General features: G+C 39.1%; 1 protein-coding gene across 6 annotated transcripts in view; it reads left to right on the forward strand.

The window, feature by feature from the left end:
* Nucleotides 1-346: 346 nt before the first annotated feature.
* CAPN7 (calpain 7) overlaps nt 347-19880 on the forward strand; it is a 46186-nt gene continuing 26652 nt past the window's right edge. For 2 of the 6 annotated variants that reach the window (XM_055381088.2, XM_063703420.1), the window contains exons 1-6: nt 348-766; nt 6280-6388; nt 11615-11772; nt 12657-12724; nt 14961-15161; nt 17651-17737. In XM_055381088.2, the coding sequence (XP_055237063.1) occupies nt 665-766; nt 6280-6388; nt 11615-11772; nt 12657-12724; nt 14961-15161; nt 17651-17737 (725 nt within the window). In that variant the 5' untranslated portion in view covers nt 348-664. Of the gene's footprint in view, nt 767-4982; nt 5104-6279; nt 6389-11614; nt 11773-12656; nt 12725-14960; nt 15162-17650; nt 17738-19880 lie in introns of all 6 variants that reach the window. The other 4 variants (XM_063703419.1, XM_055381090.2, XM_031009177.3 and 1 more) reach the window with 4 other exon arrangements.

Here is a 19880-nt window from a genome sequence, read left to right on the forward strand (position 1 = left end):
TCCTCACGGTAATTTTTTTAATGTGTCAGATGCTGGTGGGAGGCATTCTTCCTTAGCTCTTTACTCCCATCCCTTACACTTAACAGACGAAAGGATCTGTAAGGCGCGTACCCCTCTACTGCCCACTGTCGACGAAAACAGCCTCGCCCTGCACCGCCACCGCCACGCCTAAGGCGGTGTGTGGGCAGCTCGGACGTGGCACCTGCCCTCAGCTGCCCAATCCCGGGCGCCGCGACGGTCACGTGCACAGCTGCATGCCTTTTTGCCCCGCCCCTGCGGCCCTGCTCCTGCGTGGGCCCGGCCCCGCCCACAGCCCGCGCAGTCCCGCGAGCCTGGCCTCGGCCGCCCCAGCTTCTAAGGAGCTCGTGAGGGCCAGGCTGCGCCTGCGTGGGGCGGCTGGTGGGCGGGGCGAGGGCCGCTGGGGCCGCGAAGTGGGGCGGCCGGGTGGGCTGCGAGCCGGGTCTGGGCTGAGAGGCGCGGCTTCGCGGTGGGCCCCAGCCCGGCAACGGGAAGGCGAGCTCTCCTCCCTCCACCGTCCAAAGTAAACTTTGCCGCTCCTTCCGCGGCGCTCCCGAGTCCTCGCCGCCGCCGGGCCGCCGCAGTCCGCGAAGAGCCGTCCTGCGTCAGGGCCTCCTTCCCTGCCCCGGCGCGGGGCCACTGCGCCATGGACGCCACAGCACTGGAGCGGGACGCTGTGCAGTTCGCCCGTCTGGCGGTTCAGCGCGACCACGAAGGCCGCTACTCCGAGGCGGTGTTTTACTACAAGGTAGGGCCGGGCCCGGCGCTTCGGTCGGAGTTGCTCAGTCGGAGTGCGGCCCGGGCCTGCGGCCGAGGGGCGGGATCCAGATGCGGAGGCTAGCGGCCCCGGCTTTGCTTTTCCCTCGTCCGCCTCCCGGCCCTCCTCTTGTTGGGAGCGGCAAGCCCGAGTGCAGAGGCCGACGCTGAGGCTGCGGGGAGGCTGGGTCGCGGCTTGCAGCCGCCGCTCCTCCACCTGTAGTCCTGACTGGCAAATGCCCACCGGTGAGCCGCTTTGGGGGGCAGGTGTTAGATATGGGTAGTTAGTAGCCAATTCTTGCTGTCACTTGACTCTAATTTACAGTTAGCGGGAAATGGCCTGTGATATATATCAAAATAATGCATGCTCGTTAAATAAACTTAAAAAGAATAAAAACCATCTCCTGTCATAGCATTTGACATACAGTCATGCGTCCTTAGCGATGTGATATTTTCTGAGAAATGTGTTCTTAGGCCATTTTGTTGTTGTGCGAACACCGTAGAATGCGCTTACACAAGCCTGAGTGGTACAGCCTGTTCCACACCTAAGCTGTATGGCATGGCCTGTTGCTCCTAGGTTACAGGCCTGCACAGCATGTTGCTGTACTCAGTGGTGTGTGCAGTTACATGCAATGGTAAGTATTTGTGCATCTAAACATAGAAAAGGTACAGTAAACATGCAGCATAAAAGATTAAAAAAAAAAATACTACACCAGTGTGGGGCACTTACCCACGAAAGGAGCTTGCAGGACTGGAAGTTACTCTGAGTTGGTGAGTAGTGGTGAGTGAATGTGAAGACCTGGGACATTCACTGCTCTACTCTTGTAGACTTTATAAGCAGTGTACCCTTAGGCTACGCTAAATTTTTTTAATCTTCTTTCTTCAGTAATAAATTAACCTTAGCTTACGGTAACCCTTTTACTTTATAAACTTCTAAATTTTCTTAACTTTTTAACTCTTTTGTAATAGCTTAAAACGAACTTATTGTGCAGTTACACAAACATTTCCTTTATATCTTTATTTGGCAAGTTTTTTGTTTCATTTTTTTTTTAATTCTTTAGTTAAAAACTAAGGCACACTTTAGCCTAGGCCTACACCTCGTCAGGATCATCAGTATTACTGTCTTCCACCTCCAATCGTGTCCCACTGGGAGGTCTTCAGGGGCAATAACAGGAATGAAACTGTCGTCTCCTATGATAACAATGTCTCTTGAAATATCTCCTGAAGGACATGTCAGAGACTGTTTTATAGTTAACTTTTTTTATAAAAGGAGTATACTAACAGTACATAGTATAGCATAGTAAATACATAAACCAGTAACATAGTTGTTGATTATCAGGTATTATGTACTCTACATTATTGTGTGTGGTAGACTTTTACACCACTGGCACCCCAGTAGGTTTGTTTACATCAGCATCACCACAAACATGCGAGTAAAGTGTTGTGATATGACATTATGATGGCTATGACATGACCAGGCAATAGGAATTTTTCAACTCCATTATAATCTTAGGGGACCACTATCATATATTCAGTCTATTGTTGACTGAAATGTTATGTGGTGTGTGACTATATTTTTGTGTTTTTTTATGCGTATGTGTATATGCTTTTTTTTTTTTTACAAACTGGTTTATACTGTTTTTAGTAATAGCTGCACAGTAGTTCATTATGTGGGTGTACCATATTTTTTTTTTTTTTTAAGAGACAGTGTCTTGCCCTGTCACCCAGCCTGGAGTGCCGTGGCCCACTAATAATAGCTCATTGCAGCCTCAAACTGCAAAGCTCAAGCAATCCTCCTGCCTCAGTCTCCCAATTGGTGGGACTACAGGTAGACACAACCACACTTGGCTAATTTTTTTTTTTTTTTTTTTTTTTTTTTTGTGGAAATGGAGTCTCGCTGTGTTGCCCAGGCTGGTTTCGAACTCCTGGGTCAAGCGATCTTCCTGCCTCAGTCTCCCAAAATGCTGGAATTACAGGCGTGAGCCTCTGTGCCTGTCCAGTGTACTATAATTAATTTACAGACTTGGGCATTCAGTTGATTTTGTTTTTTCAACATCATAAGTAACGATGTAGTTCATATCTTTATAACTAATTCTTATGACTAGTGCAAATTTTTGCCTGAATTTTCTTTGGGATAAATTACCGGGGACAGAATTGCTAAATCAAAGGGTATGAGCTTCCATGGTCCACTCTCTTCTCTCCAATTCTGAGGATTTGCAAATGTACCCCTCTAGCTCTAGCTAGATTTGGAGGGAGCTGTGTCCTCATGATAGTGTCACCTTTTCTTTTAGAAAGATTATCAGACTTTGATAATACTGTACAATAGTAGTACTTTTTTTCACAAGTGTATGTGCTATCAATAAAGTGTGGTTTGTTTCAGATTAATATTTTGTTGCTTTCATTTTATAATCTTTTTTCCTTTTTTTTGAGACGGAGTTTTGTTCTTGTTGCTCAGGCTGGAGTGCAATAGCACAATCTCGACTCGCTGCAACCTCCACCTCCTGGGTTCAAGTGATTCTCCTGCCTCAGCCTCCTGAGTAGCTGGGATTACAGGCATGCACCACCACCCCCGGCTAATTTTGTATTTTTAGTAGAGACCCGGTTTCTCCATGTTGGTCAGGCTGGTCTCAAACTCCCGACCTCAGGTGATCCACCTGCTTCGGCTTCCCAAAGTGCTGGGATTATAGGCATGAGCCACCGCCCCCAGCCTATTTTTTTCTTTTTTTATTGATAGGTAATGTACATAGTTTCAGGGTACATGTGATAATTTAATACATTAATATAATTTGTAAAGATAAATCAGCGTACTTGGGATAGCCATCACCTTAACTACTTCACAGCTGAACTGTGCAGCTATTATTACTGAATATTATTCCCTTAATATTTATGCTAGGAACATTTGAATTAATCTAGCTATTTTGAAATGTACAATCAAATATTATAAACTCTGGTCACCCTCTGATCTATCTAACAGTAGGTCTCATTCTATTATAATCTGCTTTATATTTAGAGAGTTTTGGTGCATTTCAGAATCCTTTTAGACTTTTTTGACAATTTCACAAGGCATTGTTTAAGAGAAAAATTGTGTGTGTTTTGTGAAATAGCTTTGACAAATAACAGGTTAAAATAGTGCTATATAAAAATAGATTTTATTAAAGCAAAAGAAACTGCTATGCACTGCCCCTTGTTTTCCTATAGACTTACATACATGTCAGGAAGAATTTTTCATCTTTGAGAAAGCCAAAAAAAGTGGTTGTACTTCTAGAAATTATTTATATAAGCTTCATCAGTTTAGTATTTAGTGTTTTCTGCCCAGTCCTTTCTATAAGCTATTTCTTTCTTGTCAGTTTTGAATATAAATGAAATGAGTAAAATAAAATTGACACCAGCAATTTTTTAAATTGGCTTTATTTTATTTTTTAGAGACAGGGTCTCATTCTGTCACCCAGGCTGGCGGGCAGTGGTGAGATCATAACTCACTGCAGCCTCAAACTCCTGGGCTAAAGCAATCTTCCAGCCTCAGCCTCCTGATAGCTGGGACTACAGGTGTGCACCACAATACCTGGCTAATTTTTTTTTTCCAGAGATGGGGATTTCACTATGTTGCCCAGTTAGTCTTGAACTCCTGGCCTCAAGCAGTCCTCCTGCCTCAGACTCCTAAGTAAAAAAATAGCTTTTTTTAAAAAGTACAATAATTATTTGGAAATTAATAATCACAAGATAACTGAAGGGGCAATGTATGTGTATTATATACTTATATAATTTACATGTATCAAAAACATTCCATTTATTGGATTTAAGTGTAGTTATAATGTATTTAGATAATGATGGTATGTAAGATATATTTAATGTTTACGTGTAAGGTTATACTTTCCTCCTCTGAAATATCTGAGTTATAGAATCTAAGGAAGTCATATCTTTTCTATCCCACTGCCTTTAGGCTGAATTTTCATTGTAGTCAAAACTGTACTTTTTCCTTCCTTCCTTGCTTCCTTCCTTTTTTTTTTTTTTTTTTTTTTTTTTTGACAGTGTCTTACTCTGTCGCCCAGGCTGGAGTGCAGTGGCCCGATCACAGCCTGCAGCCTCCACCTCCCAGGGCTCAGGTGATCCTCCCGCCTCAGCCTCCTGAGTAGCTGGGACTACTTTGTAGAGACAGGGTTTCACCATGTTGCCCAGGCTGAAAACTGCACTTTTCTTAATTTTGTTAGGTTCAGTGAAACAACTCCTGCTCAAACAACTGGATTCAAAAAGTGATGTTCAGTAGATGGCATCTTTGGAAACAGGCATGATGACCCATGAAGTGTACACGCTTGGGTTACTGCAGAGAAGGTGCTGTTATTTGTAGAAATTTGTCTTTGCTTTTCTAGGTGGTAGCATTGGTAACCTTCCTGGAATGGTGATGAGGAGAATGGAAACACCACCTTCTAGCCATAGCATAACTGGTCGTGGAAGTTATGGAATAACTGGAAGAAGAATCCAGATTTTCTTAAAATTAAAATAAGTGTAATTTATACAACTAAAATCTGCTTTAAAATGTGTCATCCTTTGTCAGTATTTTCTGTGGAGAAAACTGTTTTCCTTTTACTGTGAGATATTTAACATGTGTAATCTCCTGTAATCTTTTCTTGGTAATTTTATTTTAGCAGTTATTACTCGTTTTAGTGCTTTGAAGGCTCAATTCATATTTTTTTGAGTGTGAATTACTTGCAATCCGTTCACATTTTCAAGGTATATAATTTTAAATCTGATCTATTGCATAAGGAAAAAGGAAAAAACATGTAAACTGCAGCTATTCTAAAGAAGTGTTTATAATCAGTTCCTCATGCGTGAATTCATAAATTTTCAATGATATGTTAAAATTGAGAGAGAGCCTGGATAGCTCCTTCGGTAGAGCATCATCAGACTTTTAATGTGAGGGTCCAGGGTTCAAGTTCCTGTTTGGGCGTGTCCTGTGGCTTTTAGCACCTAATTCTGACTCTATCTTTGAAAAAGCAAAAAAAAAAAGTATCATTTGGGCCAGGTGTGGTGGCTCATGCCTGTAATCCCCGCACTTTGGGAGGCCGAGGTGGGCACATCACTTGAGGCCAGGAGTTCAAGACCAGCCTGGCCAACATGGCAGAACCCAATCTCTACTAAAAACACAAAAATTAACCAGGTATGGTGGTGTACACCTATAGTCCCAGCTACTCGGGAGGCTGAGGCACAAGAATCACTTGAACCTGGGGAGGTTGAGCTGAGCTGAGATCGCACCACTGCACTCCAGCCTGGGTGACAGAGCAAAACTCTGTCTCAAAAAAGAAAAGTAAAAGAAAATTGAGAACATTGAATACTGAAGAAAACATTGGAAGATTGTATAACTACTTTATGAAAAAAATTACTATTAATAATAATTTAAAGACATAGTTGTTTTGTCATTCATGGAAACCAATATTGAATGAGAATGTGATAAAGAAAATTCAAGTCGTAATACATCTATTGGATTCCTTTGAATTCTTTCATTTTTAGGAAGCTGCACAAGCCTTAATTTATGCTGAGATGGCAGGATCAAGCCTAGAAAATATTCAAGAAAAAATAACTGAGTATCTGGAAAGAGTTCAAGCTCTACATTCAGCAGGTTAGTAAAGGACTACTAAACTTGTCACTCTATTTTTTCTTTTCTCCCATCACGTCTTTCCCCCTTCTTCATTTTTCTTTGTTTGTTTCTCTTCTTCATTTTTATCTTTGAATCTTGATGCTCACTCTGTTGCTGCTCATTCCACTTTTGGTAATCACCTCTTTAAAAGTCATTTAGAAATAAGTCATAGATCTTTGAAGAGGAACCTTATAGATAATATAGTCCAGTTTCCTAATTTCCCAGAGTGCAGAGATGGTGAATTACCTATGTTCAAACAATTTATCATTGGCAAAGTTAGGATTAGGATTCAGTTAAAGTCTGCTTTTAAAATATCTGTCACGTCTCTTCCTTATAAAATTAAGTGACTGTTCCTCTTCAGTGTTTACAGACTTCAGCAGTAGGTTCACAGTGTCTTCTCTTTCAGTGTCTTCTACTTTCAGACCTTTGCTAAACTCTTTTAAACCATATCTTGGGAAAGTGACATGTAAACAGAGACTTGGAACTACTTGTATTTATTTTTGTAAACAGCACAACAGGTACAATAATAGAAATATATAGTCTTAATGGTCACAGTTTTGTTAGAGGTAACTGCTGTTGACATTGTATTTACAAATACATTGATTTCTGTAGGGAATCTTTTTAACCCTCTTTTTCTGTTGCTGCATGATAAAGCCCCAAGCAGAAGAATATTTATTCTCATGGACTTTGTGTAACTTTCTACCACTCATTTTGAGTAGATACGAGCAATTACAAGAACATCATTGGGATAAAGTAGATTTAATCATTGGATTCCTTGTTATGATAGTTCCCTTAAAAAGAAGGCGGTTTACTTTTAATACAGTGCCCAGAAGTTGCATGTATTGAAAAGTGTACTGCCTGTGTTATTGGAACCTCACTTGATACAAAGTATTGATTCATGTATTCAAAATACCATATAAAATTCAAAGGAACTTTCTTTTCCCAGCCAAGTAAATGAAGTTCTTAAATTTAACTGCCGAATATTAGGAACTTTGTTTCATAACCAGTGTTTTCAAATAAAATTATCTTTGAAGTAGGGAAGGTAGTCTTTCATGTTTACTTCCATGATCTCCCTGTTTTTTCATAGATAGTTTTCTTCATTTCAGTAACTATGTATTGAATACGTGTTTGGGCTCTATGGTAAGTACAGGGTAATAGATGAGTGACAGTCCATGTCCTCAGGAGGACTTCATCAGGTGTGGAGAGAGAACAGTGTCAACATTGCACTATCATGGAAACCCCTTTCTGAAGCATGCTAGACTAAATGTTAAAGCAGAATGCTCTGGAAAGGAGAGATTATATGGCGATATTATTCCAGGAGTAGAATCTCTGGCAGCCTAAGGTATATTTCCATCTTTCTTTTCCATATGTACACACAGTCAAGCACATTTATGCCATAGGGTCTTGATTCCAGTAAGATTGCTCTTTAAACCCTTGAAATCCTTGTGACAATTGGAAAAAATAAATATGAATCATTTTTTTCTAAGGAATTTTAAAAATTATTCTTACTTTATATAAATACAGCTAAGCCTAAAAACTTACATGTGATTTTTGGGAAATAAATTCTAAACATTGATATATATGTGATATTCAAGCATCATATGAGACACCCCAATCTCTTGAATAATAAAGACTTGCCAGTGAAATAAAGTTCAAAAAGGATTTTTTTTTTTTTTTTTTTTTTTTGAGATGGAGTCTCGCTCTGTCTTCCAGGCTGGAGTGCAGTGGCGCGATCTCAGCTCACTGCCAAGTTCCGCCTCCGGGGTTCACGCCATTCTCCTGCCTTAGCCTCCCCAGTAGCTGGGACTACAGGCGCCTGCCACCACACCCAGCTGATTTTTTGTATTTTTAGTAGAGACAGGATTTCACCATGTTAGCCAGGATGGTCTTGATCTCCTGACCTCGTGATCCACCCGCCTCGGCCTCCCAAAGTGCTGGGATTACAGGCGTGAGCCACCATGCCTGGCCTTAAAAAGGATTTTTAAAGCATAACATAGCTTGTTTTACCAACTTCTTTCTGCTTTTGTTGAAGAAATGGAGTATAATCTCTAGACAATTTAAAGGATTTTCTTATTTATTATTTTAAGCAGAAAAGTCCTTTTTCAAATAAAAATCCTGTTAGGAACCCTAAGTTTTAAAACAAGATAGTCTGCTGACAGTTAAGAGAATCCTGAGAGAGAGTTGATTTTGGGGTGGGGAAAGGTAACATAATTTAACCAGTGTAGGCCGGCACAGTGGCTCATGCCTGTAATCCCAGCACTTTGGGAAGCTGAGGCAGGAGAATCCCTTGAATCTAGGAGTTCAAGATCAGCCTAGGCAACATAGACCTCACCCCTACAAAAATTGAAAGAATTTGCTGGGCATGGTGGTGTGTGCCTGTAGTCCCAGCTCCTCAGAGGTTGAGGCAGGAAGATTGCTTGAGCCCAGGAGGTTGAGGCTGCACTGACCCGTGATTACACCACTGCCCTCAGCCTGGATGACAGAGTAAGACCCTGTCTCGAAAAATAAAAAGTAAAATTAACCGTCATAGTACAGAGTTCAAGACTTGGAATTAAAAGATCACTGTTGAGTCTCTACCCTTTCACTTGTAGCTGTGAAATCTTAGACTAGATCAATGGGTCTCAGTAGAAAGCAATTTGCCCCCCAGGGGACATTTGGCAATTTCTGGAGAAGTTTTTGGTTTTCACGCTGCTGGGTGGCAAGGAATATGCTTCTGGGATTTAGCTGGGTAGAGGCCAAGGCTGTTGCTAAAAAGTCTCCCACAACAAAGAATTATCCAGCCCAAAATGTCAGTAATGCCAGGCTGAGAAACACTGGGCTAGATATTTCAACATTTTTGAGCTTTGGTATCTTTTTCATCAATGGAATTAGTATATACTTCAGAGAGGCATTTAAGAAGGCTTAAGTTTTGAAAACATCAGCACAAACTGGGCACAGTGGTGAGTACCTGTAGTTCCAGCCACTTGGGAGGCTAAGGCAGAAGGGTCACTTGAGCCCAGTAGTTTAAGAGTTTAAGGCCAGCCTGGGCAACCTAGTGAGACCGTGTATTTAAAAAAAAAAAAAAAACACGTAACTTTAAAGAACTAACAAAATCTCAGACTTTTCTTAAATAGCAAGTTTAGCAAGATACAATTTCCATATCATAAAATTCACCCTCTTAAAGTATATAATTCAGGTGTTTTTAGCCTGTTCCTAGAGTTGTGCAGTCATCCCCACTATCTAATTTTAGAATGTTTTCATCACCCCAAGAGAAACCTCTTACCCATTAGCAGTCAATCCCCATTCCTCCCTTCCCCTAGCCACCACTAATCTTGTTGTTTCTATGGATTTGCCTATTGTGGATATTTCATACAAATGGAATCATCCAAAACATGGCCCTTTTGCCATGTGGCTTCTTTCACTGAGTTTAATGTTTGCAAGATTTTTCCATTTTGTAGATTGTATCAATACTTCATTGCTTTTTATGGCTGAGTAATATTTCATTGTATTGATGTACTGCATTTTGTTTATCCATTCATTAGTTTTTGGAGACATTTGGGTTGTTTACACCTTTTGGCTGTTATAAATAATGCAGTTAAGAACATTCATGTACACGCAGTGGCTCATGCCTGTAATCCCAGCACTTTGGGAGGCCAAGGCAGACAGATCACTTGAGGCCAGCAGTTTGAGACTAGCCTGGCCAACAGGGTGAAACCCTGTCTCTACTAAAAATACAAAAATTAGCCAGGCGTGATGGTGCACACATGTAGTCCCAGCTACTTGGGAGGCTGAGGCACAAGAATTGCTTGAAAACCCAGGAAGTGGAGGTTGCAGTGAGCTGAGATCGCACCACTGCACTCCAACTTGGGTGACAGAGTGAGATTCTGTCTCAAAAAAAAAAAAAATTCATGTACAGATTTTTGCATAGACATGTTTCCTCAATTCTCTTGGAATTCCACCCAGAAGTGGAACTGCTGTGTCATAAGGATGTAGCTCCATGTTTAACTTTTTGAGGAACTGCCAAATTGTTTTCCAGAGTGGCTACATCATTTCACAGTTCAACCAGCAATGTATCTGGGTTCCAAGTCCTTCACATCCTAACGCTTGTTATTGTCTTTTTGATTTTAGCCATCCTAGTGGGCATAAGGTGTCATCTCATTGTGGTTGTGTTTTGCATTTTTTGATGGCTAACGTTCAGCAATTTCTTATGTGCCATTTGACCTTTTGAATGCCATCTTTGGAGAAATGTCTGTTCAGATCCTTTGCCCATTTTTTAACTGGGTTGTCTTTATTGTTGAATTGTAAGAGATCTTTATATATTCTGGATACATGTTTCTTATAGATACGTATTTTTTTATTAAAATCAAATGAAAATATTATTTCAAAGAGCAATGAAAATACATAACATATTCTAGGCTCAGGGTAAATAGAAAAAGCAGGAACTTTATCATCAGAGCCTAGTATATTACACAATTTTGTCTGTGCAGAAAAAAAAGTTTTAATTGCCTTAAAATAGATTTGTTAATATTTAGCAATTTCCAAGTTTTTGTTTTGTCTTTTGAGGTAGAGGAGCATATGAGGAGAATGCCTGTGTTTTAATTTTTAAGTGAAGAAAGTGCCAGTGGGAGAGAGAAACTCAGGGAAAGAATTTTTTAAATAAGTAGTGTATTTTTTACTATTCTTTATCTCTGATGTCTATTGTGTGGTAAATAATTGCAGATTTTTTTTTCTTAGACCTTAAGATTAAAAAGAGAAGGGAGGAAGGCTGGGCACGGTGGCTCACACCTGCAATCCCATCACTTTGGGAGGCTGAAACTGGCAGATTGCTTGAGCCTGGGAGTTCAAGACCAGCCTGGGCAACATGGCAAAACCCCATCTCTACAAAAAAAAAAAAAGAGAAAAATTAGCTAGGCATGGTGGTACATTCCTGTAGTCCCAGCTACTCAGGAGGCTGAGGTGGGAGAATCTCTTGAGCCTGAGGAGGTAGAGGCTGCAGTGAGCTGTGATTGTGCCACTGCACTCTAGCCTGGGCAACAGAGCAAGAGCCTGTCTTAAAAAAAAAAGAAGGGAGGAAATTTGTCCTTTTTTAAGGATTTTTTTTAACTTTGCTAAGTTTTTTAAATGAAGAATACAGAGTTTTGGTAAAAAATGTCTTAAATAGTGAAAATAGTGTGTTTTGTGTCTGTATTTAGATAATACTCCTTCTGCGTATTTTTTTTTCTATTCTAGTTCAGTCAAAGAGTGCTGATCCTTTGAAGTCAAAACATCAGTTGGACTTAGAGCGTGCTCATTTCCTTGTTACACAAGCTTTTGATGAAGATGAAAAAGAGAATGTTGAAGATGCTATAGAATTGTACACAGAAGCTGTGGATCTCTGTCTGAAAACAGTGTGTATAGCTACAAATTACGTTTGATGAGTTATGCCAAACCATTTCTTCTCTTGCTAGTGAATTTTACATAACACCTTGAATAAAATAATTTTAACAGAATAAAAAATTATTTTAAGTGTAACAACTACTCCTCAATAAAAGATGATGAGTAGAAAGCTAATAATGGGTTTTTGCATCTTATTAAAATTTTGAAAGTATTGAGTCTTAAATTACAAGAACTATTTTTAACGTTTCTATTCTTAAAACTAAAACTTACATAATTCATTATCACAAATCTATTAATTTAGAATAAACTTCCCCTTTTTTCAGTTTCGTGCACTAAAAAATAAGCTAGTGGTTTGGATGAGCCTTACTTATTTGCAGTGTAAAATCTGTATGCTGAGTGGCTTTTACTGCTCCCTGCTGAGCCTTGGTTGGGACTCTTAGCTTCAAGGGACATCTAGTGCATAAGAGAGCAGTGTATTTGACAGGAGGATGAGGTAAAGTAGTTGAGACTGGTATCCCCATGTCTTTCTGACTGGCTTTTTGGCAGAGACTTTTGCTCAGAGAGACCATCTGGCCTGATTTCTGTAGGTGCCTTGATACTAAATGAGTGCTAGTGTTCTGAGGTTCCTGCCACTCAGTGTTCCACAGCACTATGGTCAAACAGTTGTGGTCCAGTTATCAGTTGTCCACATAAGTGGTTTTAAAGTGCACCTCAGTGACAAATTTTCAACACTATTCTAAATAATACCTTTAAGGATGAAAATTAATGTCATCTTTGTTTATTCTCAATTTCCACAAGTGTAATATGCATTGTAAATTTTTTGCTTAGAAATATGGATCAAGCAAATTGAAAAATAATTATGCTTTAAAATGTGTGTCTCTTTCTTTCTCTTAAGTCTTATGAAACTGCTGATAAAGTCCTGCAAAATAAACTGAAACAGTTGGCTCGACAGGCACTAGACAGGTGAGTTTGATCTCTCAAGTTCTCCATGGATGGCACTTAGTGTTATTTAAACAAATTTATCTAAATGTGTTGTAAAGGCTGCAGTAACAAACCTCCGTCTTTTAACTGTCACCTGAAACAAATCTACTTTCTACTTCTTAGTGAATTTACCTCCTCTCTCTAGTTCCCTGCTTTAAACTCAGGAAATAGCAAATCAATAAATGTTTCTAATTTTAGTTTAGAACAGAAAGGACTGTGATATTTGCAATGGAGGACCTGTTTTCTGTTACGTAATATCAGACTTTCAAAGAGACCTTCCAGAGAGCCTTCCAGATCTGCTAAAAATAGAAAACATGAGCATGAACTTGCTTTCAGCCATGTACATACCTCAGATTATACAGTGTGTAGCTCTTTCACCTCTTAGCTGAAATGTCAACTTTTCAATGAAGCCTGCCCTAACCATTGTTTAAAATTGAATCTCCCCCAGCAGTTGCAACCTGATTATTCTGGTATTTTTCCCACAGCTCTTATTTTCTGAGGTCTGTGAGATTTACTAGCTTATTATATTTGTTGTTAATGTCTGTGTCCCCTCCAACCTTCATCCCCCAAATGTAAGCTCTGAGGGCAGAGATTTTTGTCTGTTTTGTTTAGTGCTGTAACCAAGTACCCAGCAGAGTGCCTGACATGTAATATGTGCTCAGTAGATATTTGCTAAAAGAATGAATGAGTTTGCATAAGCAAATTATATATCTTGAAAGAGTGTTGTAGACATACAAAAAATGAAAGGGTGGAAATTGCTTTTATACCTATATCATGAATTATCTCCTTTTGAGGCTCTGACCTGATAGATAACTGTACCACCCCAAGCCCTTCTTTTTTTAACTGAAGTAAAATAGTCATCCCTCTTTTTCATTGTCATCTACTAACTTTAGTTTGTTTCCTCAGATTCACGAAGATACGAGCACTTGACATACAGTTGTCTTCTCTATCTTGACTTCTTTCACCTGTCAGAATTATAAGTGACTTTATTACCTCTGTGGCTAACCCATCCAATATTCTCAAGTGCACCCTAAGCAAAGGGTGGGTGAGATAGCCATGGGCTCCTATGAGGATCTTTTGAAACTTATGGATCCATTCTCTAGGAAAATGTACATGAAATTTTTTTGCATATAATTTCAGAGTTTTCACAAGAATCCTGAAGCTCATATATGCACCTCAGGTTAAGAACTTCTGTTTTTTAGCTCGTTAGTTCTTTGACAGAACAAAGTTAAAATTCTGTTGCATATCATGTGAGGCTGTCTGTGATCCAGCCCCTGCTTTCCTCTCTAGTCTCATCTCCTGCTGCCTCTCGTTTGCACTTCTCACAGGGACAACATTCATTCTTTTGCAATTACCTGGCCGGTCACGGTGGCTCACGCCTGTAATCCCAACACTTTGGGAGACCGAGGTGGGCGAATCACCTGAGGTCAGGAGTTCGAGACCAGCCTGGCCAACATGTCAAAACCCTGTCTCTACTAAAAATACAAAAATTAGCCAGGCATGGTGGTAGGCACCTATAATCCCAGCTACTCAGAAGGCTGAGGCAGGAGAATCGCTTGACTCGGAAGGCAGAGGTTGCAGTGAGCCGAGATTGCGCCACTACGCTCTAGCTTGGGCAACAGAGTGAAACTCGGTCTCAAAAAAAAAATAAAAAATTTAAAAAAGAAATTACCTTAATTCATTGTGCTGTTTCATACTTCTGCACGTTTGTACATGTTCTTCTGTCTACTTAGAATGCTTCCTCACTGCCCAGGTGAACAACTCTGCAGCTCAAGCATCAGTTCAGAGCACCCTTCTCCAACTCATCCCCACTTGGCAATTCATTAAGTGAATAACTTCTGTTGTACATTCATTTGCATGTAATACTTTCATCCTAGTATCTGTTATTTTTGATGCAGTTGTCTGTCTTTCCCTACAAAACTATGAGTGCCTTAAGTGTAGGGATTGTTTTATACGTTCTTTTATACCACTTACCTTACCTTGTATGGTGTCTGATTATGTAAGTGCTCAATTAATGTTGTCAATAGAATATTGTTTGTAAAAGATGCTTATCTTTGGAAGTAGCTGAAGTAGTGAAATGTTGATTAGTATGTAAGAATTTTATATACTAATTTTACATTAGGGATGCTTGACTGGTTCTTCAAGTAAATTTTGTTTCCTGAAAAGCTTAAATGTGAGTAGAAAAACTAGAACAGTTGTTTGTTCCTCTCTGTTATAGAGCAGAAGCGCTGAGTGAGCCTTTGACCAAGCCAGTTGGCAAAATCAGTTCAACAAATGTTAAGCCAAAGCCACCTCCAGTGAGAGCACATTTTCCACTGGGCACTAATCCCTTCCTTGAAAGACCTCAGTCATTTATAAGTCCTCAGTCATGTGATGCACAAGGACAGAGATACACAGCAGAAGAAATAGAAGTACTCAGGTAAATAAGTTTACAATTAATTGTAATGAAGAATTTTGTTAACATGAATGCAGAATTTTATTTTCATTAGGTTTGCTGAATTGTATTCAGATTTCTCCTATAGTGTATTGTGCTGTTATTATGTAATTATATCATCATGTAGTCACAACTTGAAATAGTTAAAATTTTAGTTCTGATATATTTTATTTTATTATTTTCGTTTGTATTTTTTGAGACAGAGTCTCACTCTGTTGTTCAGGCTGGAGTGCAGTGGTGCGATCTTGGCTCACTGCAACCTCTGCCTCCTGGGCTCAAGCGATTTTCCTGCCTCAGCCTCCCAAGTAGCTGGGACTACAGGTGTGCGCCACCACATCTGACTAATTTTTTTTTTTTTTTTTTAGTAGAGACAGGGTTTCATAATGTTGGCCAGGCTGGTCTCGAGCTCCTGACCTCAGGTGATTCGCCCACCTCGGCCTCCCAAAGTATTGGGATTACAGGCATGAGCCACTGTGCCCGGCTTTAGTTCCAGTATATTTTAATATTAGCGTTTTTGCTAGACATAATACACTTTGCTGAAAATCCTAGCATTCTGTGAAACTGAGCCACTAAAGGTTAAGGAGCAAAATGAGCTGTAGCAGACCACTATTAATCTATGCAACTTTGTAACCAGAGCCCTAATGGGGGAAAAAATGTTACTTTGAAATAGGAGTGTAGGTGGTGCGCTGGCAGCTCACTCCTGCAATCCCAGCATTTTGGGAGGCAGAGGGGGGCAGATCACTTGAGCTCAGGAGTTTGAGACCAGCCTGGGCAACATGCCAAAACCCCATCTCTACTAAAAATACAAAAAATAGCTGGGTATGATGATGTGCACTGTAATCCCAGCTACTTGGGAGGATCACTTGAGCCCAGGAGGTGGAGGTTGCAAAGCCGAGATCACGCCACTGCTCTCCAGCCTGGGCAACAGAGGGAGATCCCGTCTCAAAAAAAAAAATATGTGTGTATATATGTACACGTGTATATACATACGTATATATATATATACGTATATAGTATACGTATATACACGTATATATATATGTAAAGTTTTTCTTTGAAAGGTTTTACATGCATCAAAAAAAAAAAAAGAATATATGACAGAAACCTCATTGCAAAGCCTAAGCTATATACCATATGGCTCTTTACAGAAAACATTTGCCGACCCCCTGTCTAGGGGGGGTCATAGCGTGTCTGAAAGCAGTCTCAGAGGATATTAAAAATGTAAAACATGGCTACTCTGGGCACACTGCCTATGGAGTGGCCCTGTTCCACAAGGAGCTGTACCAAAAGAAATGAAATGTGAAACACAATAATGTGGAAATTCTTGATTGCCCTCTGAACCAGTGTAGCTAGGATAAGTCCCTGAGCCAGACAGGGTGGCTTTTTTAAAGTTGAGCACTGCAGAAAGTTCAGTCTGCTTAGAGCTGTGTAAGTCATGTAGGTGTTCATCTTTTTATTTTCTAAAGTTGAGCTGAAAGGGCTTCTGCCTAGGTAGCAGCCATCTGAGAGCATTTTTCTTTCCTTTCCTGCTGAAGATTGTAATTGTACTCCTGCTAACCTGGCTCCCTTTGTCTAGGAAAAAATTGCATGTGCACCAACACAACACAATACAGGACAAAGAAGGGTAGTTTTGAAGCTAAAAGACTAATAACAGTCCAACACTTTTCCATATGCTACCTTCACATGTTTGAAATTCTGTACTACACCAAAACAACTCTATATTCCACCTAACAAAATGCAGCTATCCTTCATGCGAGTGAAAAGTTTTCATTATCTTTCCAAAATAAGGCTGTACATAGTCCCAACAATCATTTCATCTATTCCTGACTATATTAAGTAGTCCTCAGATTTCCTGGCTATTGTTACATAAAAACTAAATTCTGAAGTTACTCTGCAACATCTCATAAATAGAATAACGGAGAGAAACAGATACAAGAAGGAAATAGTTAATATAGATAAAGCATATACACAAAACAAGGAGAATGCAAAGCTGCTACAAACCTTATTTCTTTAATTTGTCAGTAGACCATAGCTGATATCTATGACACTTCCTTCCTCCACTACCCATTTCGTGTCCTCATAACCAGAAAACGTGAAGAGCATATATTTCAGAATTGTAAATGTGTTTTTTTAATTCCAGAATAACTTAAGCAATTGATTTCTCCCTTTAGGCTTAGGATAGAATTGATTTTGTGTCTTGGTGTCAAGGACACTTTCATTACCTCTTGAATAGTCTTGTCTTCTTGTGGGTGTTAGTCTTAAAAGAATATTCTTATTGGTTTGAATTGATTCAGTTATTTTCTGATTTTCAATTGTTTTATGAAAATATTGTCCAAAGATATATCAACAACATGAGGTTGTCAGTTTAATTTTAATACAGTATCATACCTTGTCATTTAAATTTTAAAGAGTTGAAATAAGATTGGCAATTAAGGTAAACTTGAACAATTAGGTTTTTTTCTCGTGTTTGATAGGACAACATCAAAAATAAATGGTATAGAATATGTTCCTTTCATGAATGTTGACCTGAGAGAACGTTTTGCCTATCCAATGCCTTTCTGGTAAGTAAGCACTGTTGCAATTTTTAATTTCAATATTTTAACTTTTCAGTACTCTGAAGTTCAATTTAATAGCCTTGAAATTAAAATTTGTAATAAAAAAATTTGTTGGAATAGAGGGGTGGCTGTGGGAAAGGGATAGGGCAACATAGCAAGAGCACTTTTGTTATTTGCCCAGTCATGAGGACATGAGGATCTCCTTTTGCCTAATATTATTTCTGTAGTGTCTAGCACAGTACCTGGTGTAAAGTAAGTACTCAGTAAATATTTGTCCAAGCAGTGATTGAATCACAACAGAAATTCTAACACTCAGTAAAGAAACTGAATGGAAAAGGGGAATGGAATGATGTCATTGTTTACTAAGAAGACCAATTCAAGCAAGGGCTATTTATGAGAGAATTAGTTAGCACAGCCTTCCAGGACAATGGCAGCTTATGTCAAGAGCCTTAAAAATATTGTTTGGTTCAGGACTCTGAGCTTGTAGTCATCGTAAGGAAATCAACAGTCAAAGATGTACATAATAAGGACACTCATCAAAGCATCTGTTGCAGCAAAAAATTATTGAAACAAACTGGCAATATGGGAATGATTAAATAATGGTACATCTATACAGTTAAATATTATGCTACTCAAAATAAGTATTTAAAACTGTAGGAAAAAAATGTTCCCATTACAGAAATCAAAAAGAAAATTATGATGTCCCAAATGTTTTTTCTTTTTTTTTTTTTTTTTTCTTTTTTTTTGAGATAGGGTCTCACTCCCATTGCCTAGGCTGGAGTGCAATGATGTGATCATGACTCACTGCAGCCTTGACTTCTCAGGCTCAGGTGATTCTCCCACCTCAGCCTCTTGTATATCTGGGACCGCAGGCATGCACCATCACGCCCAGCTAATTTTTGTATTTTTGGTAGAGACAAGATTTTACCATTTTGGCCAGGCTGGTCTTGAACTCCTGACTTCAAGTGATCCATCTGCCTCAGCCTCCCGAAGTGCTGGGATTACAGGTGTGAGCCACTGTGCCTGACCCTTCTTTTTCTTTTCATGTATTTATAGATGCATAGAAAAAAAAATGATGTGGAGAAATATACCCGAATATTTACAGTGGTTATGTCTAGGTAACAAAATTTTGTGATTTAACCTCTTTCAGTACTTTTTTATTTTTCAAAATTTCTCCAATGAGCATGTTATGTTTATTATTAGAAAAAAAAAGCTGGATGCTTACTATATAGAATATGAAGGCTCTGTAAAGAACAAAAGGGCTGCTTTTTATTTTCTAGTGTTTTGCTGTTCTTTTGCCAAGGGTTAGGTATCACAAAGCCAGTTAACATATTTTTTTCACTCAGGTAGCTGTGTGATGCTAGTAACTGATTGGGACCAAAGGAATTTTTTATATCTGAGAAACTTTATAGCTTTAATGTTCAGGGAAAGATTCTAGAGCCAGACTTTCTGGTCTCAAACCTTGTGTAACACCGGGCAAGTTGTTAAATCTGTCTCAGTTTCTTGTCTGTAAAATGGGGATAATAATAGAAACTACCTCATAATGTTACTGTGAGTTAATAAAATGTAAAACCCTGAGAATGGTGCTGTTATATAGCAAGCACTATATAATAAAGGTTAACTGCTAGAAAAATCATCATTTTGTTAGTTACTAAGTTATATAACAATTTGGCTGTATATTCCAAATACTTTAACATTTTTTATACCTCTTTGACCAATGATTTTACTTCAGGAATCCAGTTGTAAGGAACTATTTAGAGATATACTCAAAAATTCGTACGAAAGCAATTTATCATTGTTGTTACAATTGTGAAAATGAATCAGTTATTCTGGTATCTTCTTGACAATATTCAAGTAGAGATGTAAACTTATCACTTCTATCTTTTTGCAACAAATTAATGTAAATCATATTTGTTATGCTTATACGACACAGTGTCCATAAGAAAAATGTTATATAGCCATAAACAATCAAGTTTTCAAGGAATGTAATAACATGGGAAAATGCTCATAATTGGAAAAGTAAAATATGTAGCCATGCAGACTCCCTTAATTTAGGCATAGCACTTGTCACAGTTGGAATTTTTTTTTTTTTCTTTAAGGTGATTACTTGCTTAATGCTTGTCTGCTACTCTAGCATATAAACTTCATA

The sequence above is a fragment of the Gorilla gorilla genome, chromosome 2, assembly GCF_029281585.2.
Source record: "Gorilla gorilla gorilla isolate KB3781 chromosome 2, NHGRI_mGorGor1-v2.1_pri, whole genome shotgun sequence".
NCBI lineage: Eukaryota > Metazoa > Chordata > Mammalia > Primates > Hominidae > Gorilla > Gorilla gorilla.